The sequence below is a fragment of the Terrapene carolina genome, unplaced genomic scaffold (assembly GCF_002925995.2).
Source record: "Terrapene carolina triunguis isolate 2854851 unplaced genomic scaffold, T_m_triunguis-2.0 Scaffold62, whole genome shotgun sequence".
NCBI classification, from domain to species: domain Eukaryota; kingdom Metazoa; phylum Chordata; order Testudines; family Emydidae; genus Terrapene; species Terrapene triunguis.
This window is the reverse complement of record NW_020664413.1, coordinates 8,326,267-8,341,838: the sequence shown is the minus strand read 5'-3', so window position 1 is coordinate 8,341,838 and position 15,572 is coordinate 8,326,267. Positions and strand designations below refer to the sequence as shown.

The window sequence follows — 15,572 nt, the reverse complement described above, 5'->3', positions numbered from 1 at the left end:
AGTCTGACAGACAAGAGAGATTTCATTTGATTTGTCTTGTCAAAGTATATTCCACACACATTTGCCATATTTAACTTGGCTAGCACCAAGGACAGTTTTGTAGATAGAGGGTGGGATTCTGAACCTCTTACTACAGATTTTCCAGGGCTTTTACGGAAGTTATTCAACAAGCATGAACACATATGCAACTATAAGAAGACTGGACATGCAGATTCTTTCCTCCCTCCTTCAGATAAGATACAATAGCATACACTGGTCACACTCATGGCACACACTATGAGAAATTATCAGCGCACAGTATCAATATTGTAATCACTGAGTCAGTTGTTTATAGTACTTCTCTGCCTGATGTTTCTTGTGGCTATCTCCTACATCTATACATTTGGCAACTCAGATAAACTGTGCATATCATCTGCCATTCTAAAACGTGTGGTTCTTTCTGGCCTTATAATATACAAATGTGTAAGATGCCAATGTGGAGATTCTTTCTTCATGTTGTTTTCTAGACATTTTAGACTTCATACTCACTTGTATCACCGCTCTCTAATTTAAATGTTAGCTCACTGGCAAGGCTACGGCATAAAGAAAATTCAGTCCATGTTACCTCTTGTTAAGAATTCTCATAATCATAACAATCAGTCCCATTAAAATTATAAATAATATTGCTTTATTAAATTCATTGTATTAAACTCCTAGAAAGGAATTCTATGATTTCAGTTACAGAATTAAATGAAGGAAACTCATTGCTGTCTTTGTAGTTCTCTAAATACAGATAGGAAGAGGCTGTAAGGAGTCCAGCTGGTCCAAGTAAAGGCAGGGAAAAGGACGAGTTCCCTTAAGAGACGTAAGGCTCAGAAATATAAAAAGTCCTATAATACAATGAAACTAAAAATTCAATGATGTGTCATAAACTGTAACTGCAAGAGTGGACCATACCATTCAGCAGTTTCCTTAAAATTATGAACTGTGAACAGAACAACAACGTAGCTTACACAGCAGATCTCAGCTGTTCTTCCTTCCATCCCATCCCGCTCTCAAAAAAAAAAAAAAAAAGTTATGAAATCAGCATTAAACTGTAAGGACAGGAGGGAAACTTGCCTCCATAAATACTAGAAATTCCCCCATTCCCATATCTATTATATAAAGTAACTAGCTGTTATAAGTCAGTTTCAAGTACAACAGGTGGTTGAGGCAAAAATCAGAATCCATTCATAAGAACCGATACTGTAATACAGTAATTTGGAAGAGACAAACAAGTACCCAGAGCAGTGATTAGACATGAGTGCTGCTGTACCATAGACCTGATGTGCCAGTAGAAAATTAAGATGTCTCTAGTTCCAAAAATGGAGGACATTCATTTCAATCTTGGGTAATCTAATCTTAGTGCAAAATAGATGCTATGACCGCTTTAGCAAAGAGAGGTGATGCATCTTTATTAAGGCCAAAATCTTGTTCAGTCATCACTGTCACTTCCAGATTCACTCAGCAGCAAGTCATTTCCTAAAATAGAAGATAAAGTCATTGTATTAGTTCCATTAAACTAAGACTAGTTTTCCACCAAGAAAAGTTCTTTTTTCACCCATCCAGTATTTTCTATTGGGAATTTAACACCAAAACATTTTATATGTCTAAACACTCATCTGTTGTCTTAACTACTGGAGTGGGAATCTTAGGGCTACATCACTTATCTGTGACCTTTGAAAGCCCTGCATTACTCACACTTAACCCACCAGATTGAATGAGTTTGTGTACGGGAATTAGTGCAAGCAGGCCACAGCGGACTAGCTAGCTTCCCATCCACCTTCTGATACCTGATCAGCAGGGAAGCTGCTGGGAAATGCAGTTTCATTTTCATTAAAAAAAAGGATAAAAGTTATTGTTGTTTGCATGTATCTAAATGCCTCTTGGATCTGTCTGAGAGCAAAGCAGTTTCCAAATCAAGGTGAGAACAGGCTGTTTGACGCACCTTTTCAAAAAAATAATCAGGATGTGGAGCAAGACAGCAAACAAAAGATCAAAGGAAATATTTATGTATGCTGTCACCAAAAAATTAAATGGGACTTATTTTAAAATGGGACACAAGAAAAGTGACTATCCAGGGCTTCCAACAGCTGTCTACATAACAGAAAATAAGTTCTCCCTGCTATTTTTTTTCAACTTGATAAGCAGTTTTTCTCCCACTCCCCTCCACCATCTCCTACATATAGGATAGAGGTTAAAGGGATACTGTCAACAGCAAATCTATATTTTTTAAAAATGAGTTAGATGTAATTTCAGATACTGCATCAGCCCTTCTATTCCTCTGCCAAATTGGTGGTTATGCAACTGCATTTTCCTTTATTAAAAAAAAAAGGAAACAAGGAAAGAATCTCTCCCCCCTTGTTGCTGGGAGAAATGCCTAAACAAATAGGAAAGTGACTAATGAAAGCAACTATACATAAAGTACTGTCAGTTACTGCAATTTTCAGTATTACTTCAGAGGTCATTATAGGGAGATGAAAACAAGGGGTCAGTATAATGGGGGAGAGGGCACACATGGATGGGTACCTCCCAATTGGTAGGTCAGAGCTTTTCAGATAAGAGTGTCGGAAGTTGATGGGAGTCCCCTTAACAAAGCTTTGTGTTTTCACTTCCTTTGTTTTGCACCATGTTCTCAGCAAGCTTTATCCCTGGAAATGGTTACAGCATGGGCCTTTGCAGCAGAACACACAACACTCTACCTGTGTCGGACATTAACAGTGAAAAACATTTGCTTGTAGTGCAGGAGGTGGATTAAAAGCACAGATGGGATTGGAAGATTATAAATATTAGACACAAAATTTAAGCTTAACTACTTGGTTATATCATTTGAAACCTTCTGCATTTTATTTTTACATTAAAAAGCAGAGATGGCCAAGAATCTACTCAAAAGTATTATTTCAATGTGAGAAGTATCATTAGGGTGGCTACAGTTGTACTTTAAATCATGTAGTTCTCCAAAATATTCTCCTTTACCCCTCTACCCATCTAGTTCCCCAATTGCTGTTCTTCCCTCTTCCCCCACAGTCCACTCCAAAAAACAGGTCATAGCCATCCACATGGTCACAGCCTTCAAAAGCAGTTTCCACATATTTCATAAAAACTATATTATTCCTCAAACAAGCCATCTAATGCTCGCTAAAGACAACAGTCTCATGAAATCCAAGAGGTTGAAACAAATCTGGAGTTTCAAGCCAAGGTATCCGCAATAAGACAAATTCCCCCCCTCTCCCATAAAAAAAGTGTTTGGAAAAATAACCCTGAAACTAAACCCACCTCCATTTTGTACCCATGCCTTGCAAAGGCCGTTTCATAGTTGCCTCAAACTTTCCAGAAAGATTCTAGTCTGCATGATCCCAGCATAAGAAGTTTCAGATAGATTGGCTGGTGCACATGTCAAAAACATGGAGAGCTAACTTCACCCAGGACTCTAAGGGTATGTCTATACTACCTGCTGGATCGGCAGGCAGCGATCGATCCAGCGGGGGTCGATTTATCGCATCTAGTCTAGATGTGATAAATGGACCCCCGAGTGCTCTCCCATCGACTCCTGTACTCCACCGGCGCAAGAAGTGCAGGCAGAGTCGACAGGGGAGTGTCAGCTGTCGACTCACCGCAGTGAAGGCACCGCGGTGAGTAGGTCTAAGTACATCGACTTCAGCTACGTTATTCACGTAGCTGAAGTTGCGTAACTTAGATCAGCCCTCCCCCCCATGTAGACCAGGTCTAAGGAAACACCTACATTACTTAGGCTCAACCAGTTTAACGAATAGCAGAAGTTAAGTGGGGAAATAATTTCAGGAAAACAGTCAATTTTCACAATGCTGATGGGCTGGTTGATACTATCAAGATGTTACGTAGGTTTCATTAGAGTGCACCATGTACTGGGATATTAATCAGTGATCCCATACAGTATTTAGCTTTTTTAAAATAAGTTCTTGGAGAAGTGTTAGATTGTCAGCTTTTTGGAGAAGGAGACATCTTTTTGTTCTGTGTTTGTATAGCGCCCAGCACAGTGGGGGCTGGTCCATGACTGGGGCTCCTAAGTGCTTCTGCAATTGGAATAAAAAATATCTGGATGAAAGCTGCACTATAGGGGTGAGCAAACAAGAGATCTCAGGGATAGCAAGTCATTGGGCATCTTCCTTAAAGGAATTTTTCATTTGTTCTCAGTTAGTAATTTCTGTTTAAAAGGAAATTAAACAGAGCAACTGCTGACAGAATAACTCTACACTATTTTTTAAATGCAATATTCTCTTACAGATACCTTAGACCACCCATTTGCAGACCATGTTGTGACACAAGTTGTGGGCCTACATAATCACATTTCAAAAGTGGATGAGGAATTATTTTGAGGACAAGGCTCATAGCAAGGAAAGGGCAAAGTCTTTGAGGCCAGGCTACCTAAAAAGGTAGGTCCTATACACATGGCAATATTAAGAGGTACCTATGCTCCAGACATAGACCCCTACATTTTCAGCATTCTGCAAAATTTCAGCTGTATGACTTAATGAGAGTGATCTGACTAACCCCCTATGCCCCACCAAATTCTAATTGCCACTAAATTTAAGGTAACATTAGGACTGCACATAATAAAATACCCAACTAACCCCTAGGGCCCTGATTCTGCAGACATGCTCATGCTTAAATGTATGCATTTGAGTAGCCCCATTGAAGTCACACCTCAAATGTGACAACCACCAAACAGCTTGATCTTAAGATTTGCTGTTTTAAACATTTGTTTATATAAGATATTGTTTGAGATGGAAGAAATTTCTATGCCGGACCCCTGACTCTGAACTCCAACAACCAGCAAATCTCCCAAGACTCAGAGTCCACAGGCTACCTGTCTTGCTTCTCTTGCTTTCACTGCTACTTCTCCTCTCCTGCTGTGCTCCTAAACTGCCTCAGGAGCTCAGCAGGAGAGTAGCTGGAGAGACATGCTCCCCACAGCAGCCAGTGTGCAGTACCTTTTCATTTCAGATCATCACCCTGTTATGGTGCAGTTCACATTTTAAAGGCATTTGTGGGGAACTGGAAATGGCACAGATCTACAGAGCTGCTTAAAATGTTAAAGTAACAGAGGTAAACTGGATTAGAGTGAAATTCTAAGCAGGTTTATAGCTAAATCAGCATGAAGTTTTAGACCGCTCACAAGGGTCCGAGGACCCACCTCCCTCCCTGCAGAGCTCTTAAGTCCCACAGGGTTCCTGGGCTCCTTGCTGTGGTTTTGGTATTTCTGCAAGTTTAAGACATCAGGGTGTTTCACTATGACAGTTTTAACTGGTGGCATCAGCCACCTGTACTTGGACTTAAATCTTTCAATGGGAGCTTGGCAGCTGTGAACTAGCCATTAGTCACTAAGATGGTTCATTTTATTCTCAAAAGTGTTTTTTTCTAAATGTGTGTAAAATGGCAAGTTTGAAAGTATTTCCATGTCTGAGCAAAGGGACTGACGTATATGGAACTTTCTAAAGATATACTGATTGTAATATGAAGCCTATTTGCTTTAGGTCATGGAAGTTAAACCAAAAAATTTAGTCCTCTTGCACAATAATCAGATGTTTTCAGTCTAATCTTATTCCTGTGAAGGAGGTGGTATGTGGAAATAAGGCTAATAACAGAAACCTGATTGTAAGCTTAGCTACATCGTCACAATATACAACTACCTTGTTACCAGTTTTAATTCCTTATAATAGTGAAACACAAGAGGACATATATATTGTGTATGAGATATTTTCACTATAACCAGTGTAAGCTGTCAAAAAACTTCAGTATATATTATCACTATGTAAATTAGGGCCTATGACCAAGTTTTTCCAAACTTGTGAGCCTGAAGTTAGGCACGTAATTAAAAGTGTGGCTTTGTTTTCAAACAGCAGCAGTGGGTGCTCATCAATTCTGAAAAATCAGGCCCGGTTTCTTTTGGTGCTAAGTTTAAAGACCTTTACATAGGTGGTTGCTTGCTGCTGTTCAAACCAGTGATACTCTTCTTTCTAGGCAACAATATATATTAAAAAATCCCAGTTGTACTTTAAATATCTTAAATTTGTCATAATTTTCTTCAATCAAAACACTGTGAATTAGTTTTGGCTGTTGGTATCCTCCCATCCCTTCAGCATGGAAAAAGTATGAAACACCCTCCCTTCCCTACATACATAGGAGGGGATTGGCACCTTATAGGTTAGAAAAGCCTCCATGAATCACAAGACTTCTGAGTGGGTTAGGACAGTGGCTCTCAACCTTTCCAGAGTACTGTACCCCTTTCAGGAGTCTGATTTGTCTTACATACCCCCAAGTTTCACCTACTTGCTTACAAAATCAGACATAAAAATACAAAAGTATCACAGCACACTATTACTGAAAAATTGCTTACTTTCTCATTTTACCATATAATTATAAAATAAATCTGAATATAAATATTTTACTTACATTTCAGTGTATAGCATACAGAGCAGTATAAACAGGTCTGTTTGTACTGACTTTGCTAGTGCTTTTTATGTAGCCTGCTGTAAAACTAGGCAAATATCTAGATGAGTTGATGTACCCCCTGGAAGACCTCTGCAGATCCCCAGAGGTACATGTACCCCTGGCTGAAAACCACTGGATTAGGATAACCCCCTCTTGTAACTGAGTATTACCAGGATAATATTCCAGTATCATCTACTCAGGAAATCATACACACATGTTTTGGGAGTGCCTAAGCCGTTCAAGCATTTTCAACACAAATTACTGTTCTATAGTCCCAATGTATGCAATTGGGAGGAAGCCAGTATGGCCTATGACATATTTTAAACTGCATCAGCTTTAATTTAATATCTCTGATGGTCAAGTAACTTTTAGCCCAACTTCTAATTCAGAACTCAACTGAACAATGAAACCCCAGCATCTCTTCCCACAATTTTAATTACAATAGAGACATAGTTACAGAGTCTCTGTTTTCCTTTTAGATTCCTAAAGCATGAGATTGTTCTTTTCTTAGAGCACTGTCTTCTGTACTTACTTAGTGTATTCATCATATGGCCACCACTCTCTTGAGATTTGTTATGACTGGCATCCATGTCACGGATAGCCTGTTGTGGTATGGCAGACATAGCAGGCTGTGGCTGCAAGTACGGCATTGACATAGGCAAAGACGGCTTAGCCCCCTCATCTTCTGAATCACTAGAACTATTTTCACTGCTGGATGAGGAGGAGGATGAACTTCTTGATTCGGACGAACTATCAGAGCTACTCATCTGGTCCATGACACTAGCCTCGGCCTTTAGCTCTGAAAATAAGATGTAGAATAATTGAGAAACAAAGCAAGAGGTGTCTCAGAGTTTAAAGGAGATGGCAACAAGGGAAGCACTGCACAAGCAAGTGACTGTAGTGAATGTCACAATATTATTACAAGTCATAAGTGAAGTGTGGGACACAAGCAACCTGATCACCCTACTTGTATGCTGTATTCCTCTCCTACACTCCTTGCTGTCTTACTTTTAGGCCACATGCTTTTCAGAGCGGAGATGCATTAGGGTTCAGATAAGGCTGCCAGCTAAGGTGCTGCCCCCTACACTTCAGTGGGCAGCACAACCTAGTTTACCCTTAATATCTGTCTCTGATTAGTAAGTCTCTTTTTTTTGGGCTTTGTTTAACACCTCTACAGATGTCTTACAGGAGTCAATAACTCAACTTAGACTCAAGGGACAGATAGTGAAAAAAGGAATTGGTCAGTGGAACATCTGAAGGTGCAGCAGCAACGGCTGGCAGCAATTCTGGCATTATAAACAACATGTACATGTTTGTCTAGACATTAATTGTTCTCAATCCCAAATTAAGCATTGTGGGATACCTGCAGCGATTGCCCATATTTTAAAATTATGGAACAGTTTCATTAAATCCTTGTTGATTCTTTTTATAGGTCTGGAAAGAATTTAGAATAGCTAGCAGGAAACCACCCAGACCCCAGCACACAATTTACTGTGGCCAAACAAGTAAATCTGATTGGCAGCACATAGGGACAGGGCTTTGGGATATGTTAGTCTTGGTGACGCACTCAGAACAGGTTCTAAACAAAACAAACAAACCATGGAGAAAAAGTCTTAGGTTTCTCATGCACTTGAGCACACTTTGTTTCTTTTGCAGCCTTAGGTACTTTTAATTGCCTTTTTGTGGAGTAAGACACTCTGGTCAAAGTTTGTCTAAATCACAAAGAAAAGACATCTGCATAATGAGATATCTGGGGAAAAAAACTGTTTAAAAGAATCCAGAGCACCCTTGAGAGCCAATATCAATTCAGATCAATAAAGCTACCACCTGTTAGTGTTCAAACAGCAAGCGATTAACACCTGCTTTTCTCCCCCCCCCCTCCACTAAAAGGAAATAAAGTGTGTCTCCTACTGAATTAAATTCAAAGGTTCCTACCGAAACAGTCTCCCAAGAACATAGCATGTGGCATTATTCTCAAGGATGGGATTTATGTAAGTGTTCAGTTGTCTCTTACCATATAGGGAACCACTTCTGCAGGTCTGATCTGATTTGGAAAAGTAGGGTGCTATTTGAATCTCTCTGACTAGATTTACATGATAATGAACTCATACAAATTTAGAGTTTTATTAAAAACTAAAAGAGTTATAAAGCATTTTAACCAAAGATTTGCTGTATGCAAAGGACAAAGAATGAGGAGGGACGGGTGAAGTGAGGAAGAAGTGGAGGACTGGCTGATTTGGCTTCAGTGCCACAATCCTACAATTGAGCCAGTAGCTTAAGACAGCAGCAGTGGGAGGACTCAGTGAGAACTAAAGCAATGCTAATCATGACCTTCATAAGACTAACAATTGATTTGATTCTCAATACTATGTGGTTTCAAATACTGTTAGATTACTACCCTTGTCAAGACATCCATTAAACTTTAGAGAACATTGCCCATGTAACAGCTTCTAGTGTGCACCTCATTCAAAAAACCCTTGGCTCTATTTATAATGTAAGTCTGCAAAATTTCTGAAATACTAAAGTGACAGTTGCAGTTTACCTCTCTCAATGTCGTCCATAGGAGAAGATGGAGACATCTTTTCTTTTGGTGGAGAATTTTTAACATTGTTTGGAGTCTTACTGGCATTTCGCATTTGCTGCTGTTGCTGCTCAATACGAGATTGAACCTTACTGCTTCCTTCAGCTCTGTATGACAGGGTGAAAAATTTTAATTGATTCCAGAGAACAATATTTAAACAAAATAAAAACACACAGTAGTCTAAGCTGTGTGTGAAGCTATTATGTTTTTCTTAACTGTATCACTACAGTTTTAAATTTCAAAGTACACTATTACAGTGGTTCCCACACTTTTTAACAAGGTATCCACCAACTGCATTTTGTCTTTTTTTGTGACCCACTATTACAGATATGCACTCTCCATCCCAGCACACCACAACCATACCTCTGGCTTGGTGCAGCCCAGTAGAGAGGGAAGGCCTCAGGCGAAGGGGGGCTGGAGAGCGAGCCCACCCCACACTCACTCTGCAGTGATGGCTCCTGTCCTGTGGGACCAGAACCGGCTGCCTACTCCTGGCGTTGTGACCTGACACATGGGATCACAGTGCTGTTCAAGTTTGGCCCGATGGCCCTTCCCACACCACCAGGCTTCCCCTCCACACCAGGCTGGGAGAAGTGTATGCCTAGACCAGGGCCCAGTGATAGGTTGCCATATCCAGGGGCTGGATTAATCTATCTAGAACCTTCTTGGGACCCACCATTTGGGAAACACTGCACTACTACATTGGCATATAGCAACATATAGGTGCAGTGAGTACTATTCTTTTGATGTACAACATCCATGGATGCCATTCATATTGGCCCTTTGACCCGATCCTCTACTATGCTGTTTCACATTTTCTCCAGTCATTCACTAACACTTCATTAGAATGCTAGTGGAAGTGAGTTATATGTGGACATAGCATCAGAATGTGCGTTAATGGGAATTACATACTCAGTAGGAGGAGAATGGGTCCTCAACATTTTGCTAAACCCTTTCACGAGAATTTATGCTATTTTATTTACACAGTTCGAAGTCAGAAAATGGCAGCAAACAATTTCATTTGTGTAGCAAAAAGCTATTTTCCAAACTTACTATGAGAAAACAGTTATTGTCTCTTGCAAGGATATGCAATGTTTCTGTTCAAAACCCACCCTACCAGCCTAGACTTGAAAGCTATAAAGTCATTTTTTGAGAACAATAATGACATGCTTTTTCATTCCATTGAACAAGGGTAGGTTTTTGTAAGGACCATGTTTGAAAAAGTGAAATTTTGCTAAAAGCTAAGAATAGTTGGTATGTATCCCAATTTAGACTTTCAGTTATTTCTAAGGGCTTGTCTACATGGTGTCTTGGTGCACACCAGCGAGGGTGTAAATTCTAGTGCACACCTGTGAGTTGTGCACTAAGTGGCCATATGGTCCCTACTGCACACTAAAAGTTCTCTACTGTGTGTTGACATAGTCCTGTTTCAAACCGTACTAAATGCATGTGCACTAGGGTCCACGTGGCCAGTTAATGCACGACATGTTGGTGTGCAGTAGAATTTACACCCCACCTGGTGTGCACCCAAAAGACCATGTAGACCAGCCCTAAACCATTTTCATAATGAGTTAGGGACATAGCAGTTTCTTTTGTAAACCACCTACCTGGTTTTCTTCACAGTGATGTTACTGCTCAGTTTCTCTAGTCGACATTCTCCAGTGTCATGATTGATAATTAAGATACATTCCTTTAGATAAGGCTTCTTGGAGCCCTTGAAAACTGTTACTGGTGGAGTTGAACCCTATTTAAATTGGAAAAAATATCTAATTAGCATTATTTCAATAGACTTATTTGTATAAACACAAAATGAGCCTTTACAGTATGAAAAGTTCATTGTAACTGATCATTTCTAGCCTTTTAAAATCTGTTACCAACTAATTCAAGTTAAACTCAGATTAGTAGTAACTAGGGGTGAAATCCTGGCTCTACTGAAGCCACTGGAAGTTTTGCCATTGACTTCAATGTGGCCTTGATTTCACCCAGCCAGTTTGAAATAAACCAGTAATCTCAATCCAGTTTTTAACAAACAGGCACACACATCACAAAACTACAGCCAAAACTAGAATGCTTGTTGGCAATATCAGAAGAGCAATCTGGGATTACAGGAGATCGAATTCTCCTCCCCAGTGGTGGTGCGTGCACTCCTACTCCTTTGGGATTGTGCCATAATGTCAATGCAGCAAAGGGAAGGTTGCACAGCAGCCAGTGTCCGTGCTGTACTTGTTTTATAGACAGAGAATTTTAGGGTTGTCAATTACAGCATATTTCCAGCATAGTGAATTCACTTAATGTCACAGCATAATTACCTGACCTTTGTAATTCTGCATTTTCTGGTGCGATTATTTTTGTCCCAATGCTTTAAAAGCTACATGCATACAGTCTTGAAACAACAGCCAACTGAAAATGCTGAAATGTGAAACGCTTCTATATTCAACATATATGGTGATTCAGTAAGAGCAGCCTCTCCTTTTCCCATCCCCTAATGATATTCAGCCCTCACCTCAATGTTTGGCAGCGTTATTGTCACCTGTTCACCTTTGCCAACTTCAAGGTCTCCTTCAGAGGATGTATCAATAGATGCAGGCTTGAAGTCATCTACGAATTAAAAAAACACCCTGATTTTCATGAGTCCCTTAAATACTGACACACATTTCATAAAATCTAAAGGTGGTGAGTTTGGGGGGCATTTAAAATCAACAACGTAGTAGCTTTGCTAGTGCAGAATCCACCATTCCCTTAGCAGATTTTTCCATAAGCCATAGAGCTCATAGTGAAGGTGGTTTTCCTGATATTCAACCTAAATTTCATCAAGTTTTGGTGTAGGAGCTCTTCAAAAAAAGTTGAAAGATTTTGTTTAATAAGGAAAGTTTCTCCTGTTCATCTCACATTCAAAAAATGGCCAAACTAGTTTACTGATACTTAAAGAAAAACCCTCCAAAAAAGCCACAGAATTACTTTTGGGTTGAGACCAACCCTGGAAAACTTCAGCCCCAATAATGGAAGTTGCATACAGCTGTGACTAAAAACAGGAGAGTAGACTGGAAATACATATGCAGCCCTAACTATAGCATGCTCTTACTGTATTAACAGCATCAAAGGCAAAACCATATGCACTAGCAAGGTTGTGATGGTTGTTTTTATTTTTAAGTACATATATTTCTCTCTAAAATAGAATTGTTAAAAGCCACCATCATATACTTATTTTAATCTCCTTTATTAGCAGTCATTCTTAGAAACCTAACAATGTCTCCATTTGTGCGGATATGGATTTCCCCTCTTTGCATGTTTCAAAGAGCTGGAAAATTAGAGATGAACATTAGTTTGTTTCATCAGAGTTGTCAGCCCTGCCAACAAGGTCTGCTAATGATTGTTACCCAGCTAGCCTAATTTATTTCCAAGGTCCTAAACAAGCGCCAACGGTCTCAAGCTCCTGTTAGCAGCACCTTACAGAGCTGAGCACCACAGTTCTGGTCCTTCTTGTGGTAAGAATGAGATTATGCCGGTCTGCAGTGGGTGCTGCTGGGTAATTAGCATTTTGGCCAATCTTTTCAGAAATGGCTGGCTAAATAAATGTCCAGTTTACCTACTTGTAAGAAGTGTAAAAGCTAAGATTACAATAACAAAGGCTAGAGAAAAATATGGCTTTTCTGTTTATTTTGTGCATTTGACAGCACTGTCAGTTTTGCTGATTTCCTTGCGTCTTTCTTCGCAGAGTGTCAGGAAAGAAAAACATTTTGAAACAGAAAAAAGGGATTGTAAAACCACAAACGTCAGCAGGAAAACTTAAAGGCAGGTGTAGTACTAGAGCCTATTTTTACTACTACTTTTTTTTTTAATATACTGAACAGATTGCAAGTTACAGCACCCCTTTAAATACACTCACAGCGTTTAGGTTCCTCTCACACCTTCCTCCTCAAAGATGTGGCCAATTTTATTAAATATGATTCCACTTGCTCACAGAATATACATTATCTATCTCATCTCACTGTATGAGAGCACACAGGATAATCTCCAGAGAACATGTGAGACACGGAACCTTGGGGATCATTCTATAAATAATGAGACAGCAGAACAAAAGCTGCAGCCCTAAATTATCAGAACCATAATCCTAACAGCATTTGTTTCCTAGATACCTTCAGAATCTGTGAGAACACACCTCCCAGGATAGTAGTTATTATGTACTCAGGAAGGGCACACTAGCTTTGAGAGCAATATTGCCTTTAATATTTGACTGTTGAGAGCCCTGCCGAGGCAAAGGGCAGAGCTTCACCCCGAACTCAGAGTTTTGTAGCATTGTGCCAAGACACTATTGTTTCCCAAAATATACCTTAATGCATGGTACATGAATTTAGTACACATAAAAGGAAGAACTAGATGAAGGCGGCAGGCACTGTGTGAACTTTACCCCAAACTTTACCAGCAACACATCTGCTCATTAGTCTAGCTCGGAGTCTCTCATGAGCAATAACTGCAACCTGCTGTGAACTGTATGGTTTTATATTCAAGACACTGGATTTGGATTTGAGACACCTAGGTTCAATTCCCAGCTCTGCCACAGACTCCCTGTATAACCTCAGGAAAGTCACTTCATTTTTCTGTGCTTCAGTTCTACATCTCATGGTTCTATGTTAAATCCCTTTCTCTCATTCTTTCTGTTGTCTGTTTGGACTGTCAGCTCTGCAGGGTAGGAACTGTTTCTTACCAAATGTCTGTACAGCGTCTACCTCAATGGGGCCCTGATGTTAGTCAGAGGCTCTAGGTGTTACCATAATACAAACAAAGAGTGCAGTAGCTTTGCCACATTTGATTCCTATCCAAAGCCCTCCCCGTGCCCTCCTCGCTCTCCATGCTGCATCATGCCAACTTTTTCAAAAGCAAGTTTGAAAAGATCCAACATGCTCTCCTTCTGCCCCATCAGCATCTTCTTTCTCCCAGTCACCAACAGCAGCCTGTTCCCCTACTCTAACTCCACCCAGCAGCCCCAATGACTTCATCTCCACAACTCCTGATCTACCCTACCATCACTCTCAACCTCACAACAGGAAAATGCCAGGGTAAGGGAGATTAACCCCCGCTCCTCGCATCTGCCTCTCCATCTACTGCCCCGTCTCTCAACTCAAAGAAGGAGCCATCTGCAACCACTATCAAGTTCATCTCCTTCGACTCCATCTGCCAGCACAGAGGGCACTTATACAACATAGATAGACAAGTGTAGAGGTTACAGGGGTGTCGGGAGGGGTTCTGATTTCCACTGAGGTATGACCAGCCAGGCACTGCCATGTCTGTGGGGAGTTATAAGGGTGCCAAGAGGGGGGTGCTGATTTTCCCTGGAGTATGGCCAGCTAGCCAGTGACATACCAATGGGAGGTGGGGGTGGGGAATCATAGGGGTGCTGGGGGGATGCTGACCTCCCCTGGGGTGTGACCAGCCAGGTAATTACATGCCCAGGGAAGGGAGGTTACAGGGGTGCTGGGGGTGTGACCAGCCAGGTGGTGCCATGCCCCGGGGGAGAGGGGATTACAGGGGTGCTGGGGGTATGACCAGCCACGCATTGCCATACCCCAGGGGAGGGCGCACAGGGGTGCCAGGGGGATTCAGATCTCCCCTGGAGTGTGACCAGCCAGACGGGGCCATGCCCCAGGAGGAGTCATAGAGGCGCTGGGGGAATTCTGATCTCCCCTGGGGTGTGACCAGCCAGGTGGTGCCATACCCCGGGGGGGTGTTACAGGGGTGCTGGGGGTATGGCCAGCCAAGCGGTGCCATGCCAAGGGGGGGGTGTTACAGGGGTGCTGGGGGTATGGCCAGCCAGGCAGTGCCATGCCAAGGGGAGGGGTGTTACAGGGGTGCTGGGGGTATGGCAGGCCAGGCAATGCCATGCCAAGGGGGGGTGTTACAGGGGTGCTGGGGGTATGACCAGCCAGGCACTGCCATGCCCCTAGGGGAGGGGGGTCACAGGGGTGCCAGGAGGACTCTGAGCTCCCCTGGGTGTGACTAGCCAGGCGGTGTCAGGCCCGAGAGGATTGCACGGGGGGTGCTGATCTCCCCCAGGTACGACCAGTCAGGCCGGGGGAGGGGGGGAAATCACGGGGTGCCTGGGGAGGGGGGGAGATGCTGACCTGCCCTGGGAAATATGACCAGCCAGGCCCACGGGCGAGGGGGAGGTGATTCACTCCGAGAGGGTCAAGCACCTAGCGCCCATTCCCGCCCCCGCGACCAGCGCGGCGGGAGACCCCCTCACGGGGCAGCGCCGGCCGATACCCCCCCACTCACAGCGGACGGTGTGGAAGGCGCAGCGCGGCTGCTTCTCGAAGCTCTCGCCCAGCTTCAGCACACGCTCCTTGGGGTCAAAGAGCTGAGGGGCCGCCCCGTTCATAGCGGCTCCCCGAGCCGCCTCACACCATCGGGACCCCGCGCAGCCCCCGCCGCCGCGGAACATCCCCTCACCGCCGGGGGGCGGGGCACCGCCTAGCACCGGCCACGCCCACCCAGCCCCCTTACT

At 42.4% G+C, this 15,572-nt stretch overlaps 1 protein-coding gene across 1 annotated transcript; it reads right to left on the bottom strand.

Moving 5' to 3' along the window:
* Positions 1-644: 644 nt before the first annotated feature.
* EAF2 (ELL associated factor 2) lies at positions 645-15,524 on the bottom strand. The gene is made up of 6 exons (XM_024197597.2): positions 15,344-15,524; positions 11,574-11,668; positions 10,678-10,814; positions 9,032-9,177; positions 7,022-7,288; positions 645-1,500 (listed from the first exon to the last, which is right to left on the bottom strand). The coding sequence occupies exons 1-6, from the start codon at positions 15,507-15,509 to the stop codon at positions 1,454-1,456; spliced, it is 858 nt and encodes a 285-aa protein (XP_024053365.1). The 5' UTR covers positions 15,510-15,524; the 3' UTR covers positions 645-1,453.
* Positions 15,525-15,572: the final 48 nt, after the last annotated feature.

Excerpts from the sequence above, each read along its gene's own strand:
- EAF2 (XM_024197597.2), bottom strand. The coding sequence starts at position 15,509 with ATGTTCCGCGGCGGCGGGGGCTGCGCGGGGTCCCGATGGTGTGAGGCG. Across the intron at positions 11,669-15,343 it reads CGCCTTCCACACCGTCCGCT|ATGACTTCAAGCCTGCATCT; the intron begins GTGAGTGGGGGG and ends TTTAATTCGTAG. Across the intron at positions 10,815-11,573 it reads TAACGCTGCCAAACATTGAG|GGTTCAACTCCACCAGTAAC; the intron begins GTGAGGGCTGAA and ends CAATTTAAATAG.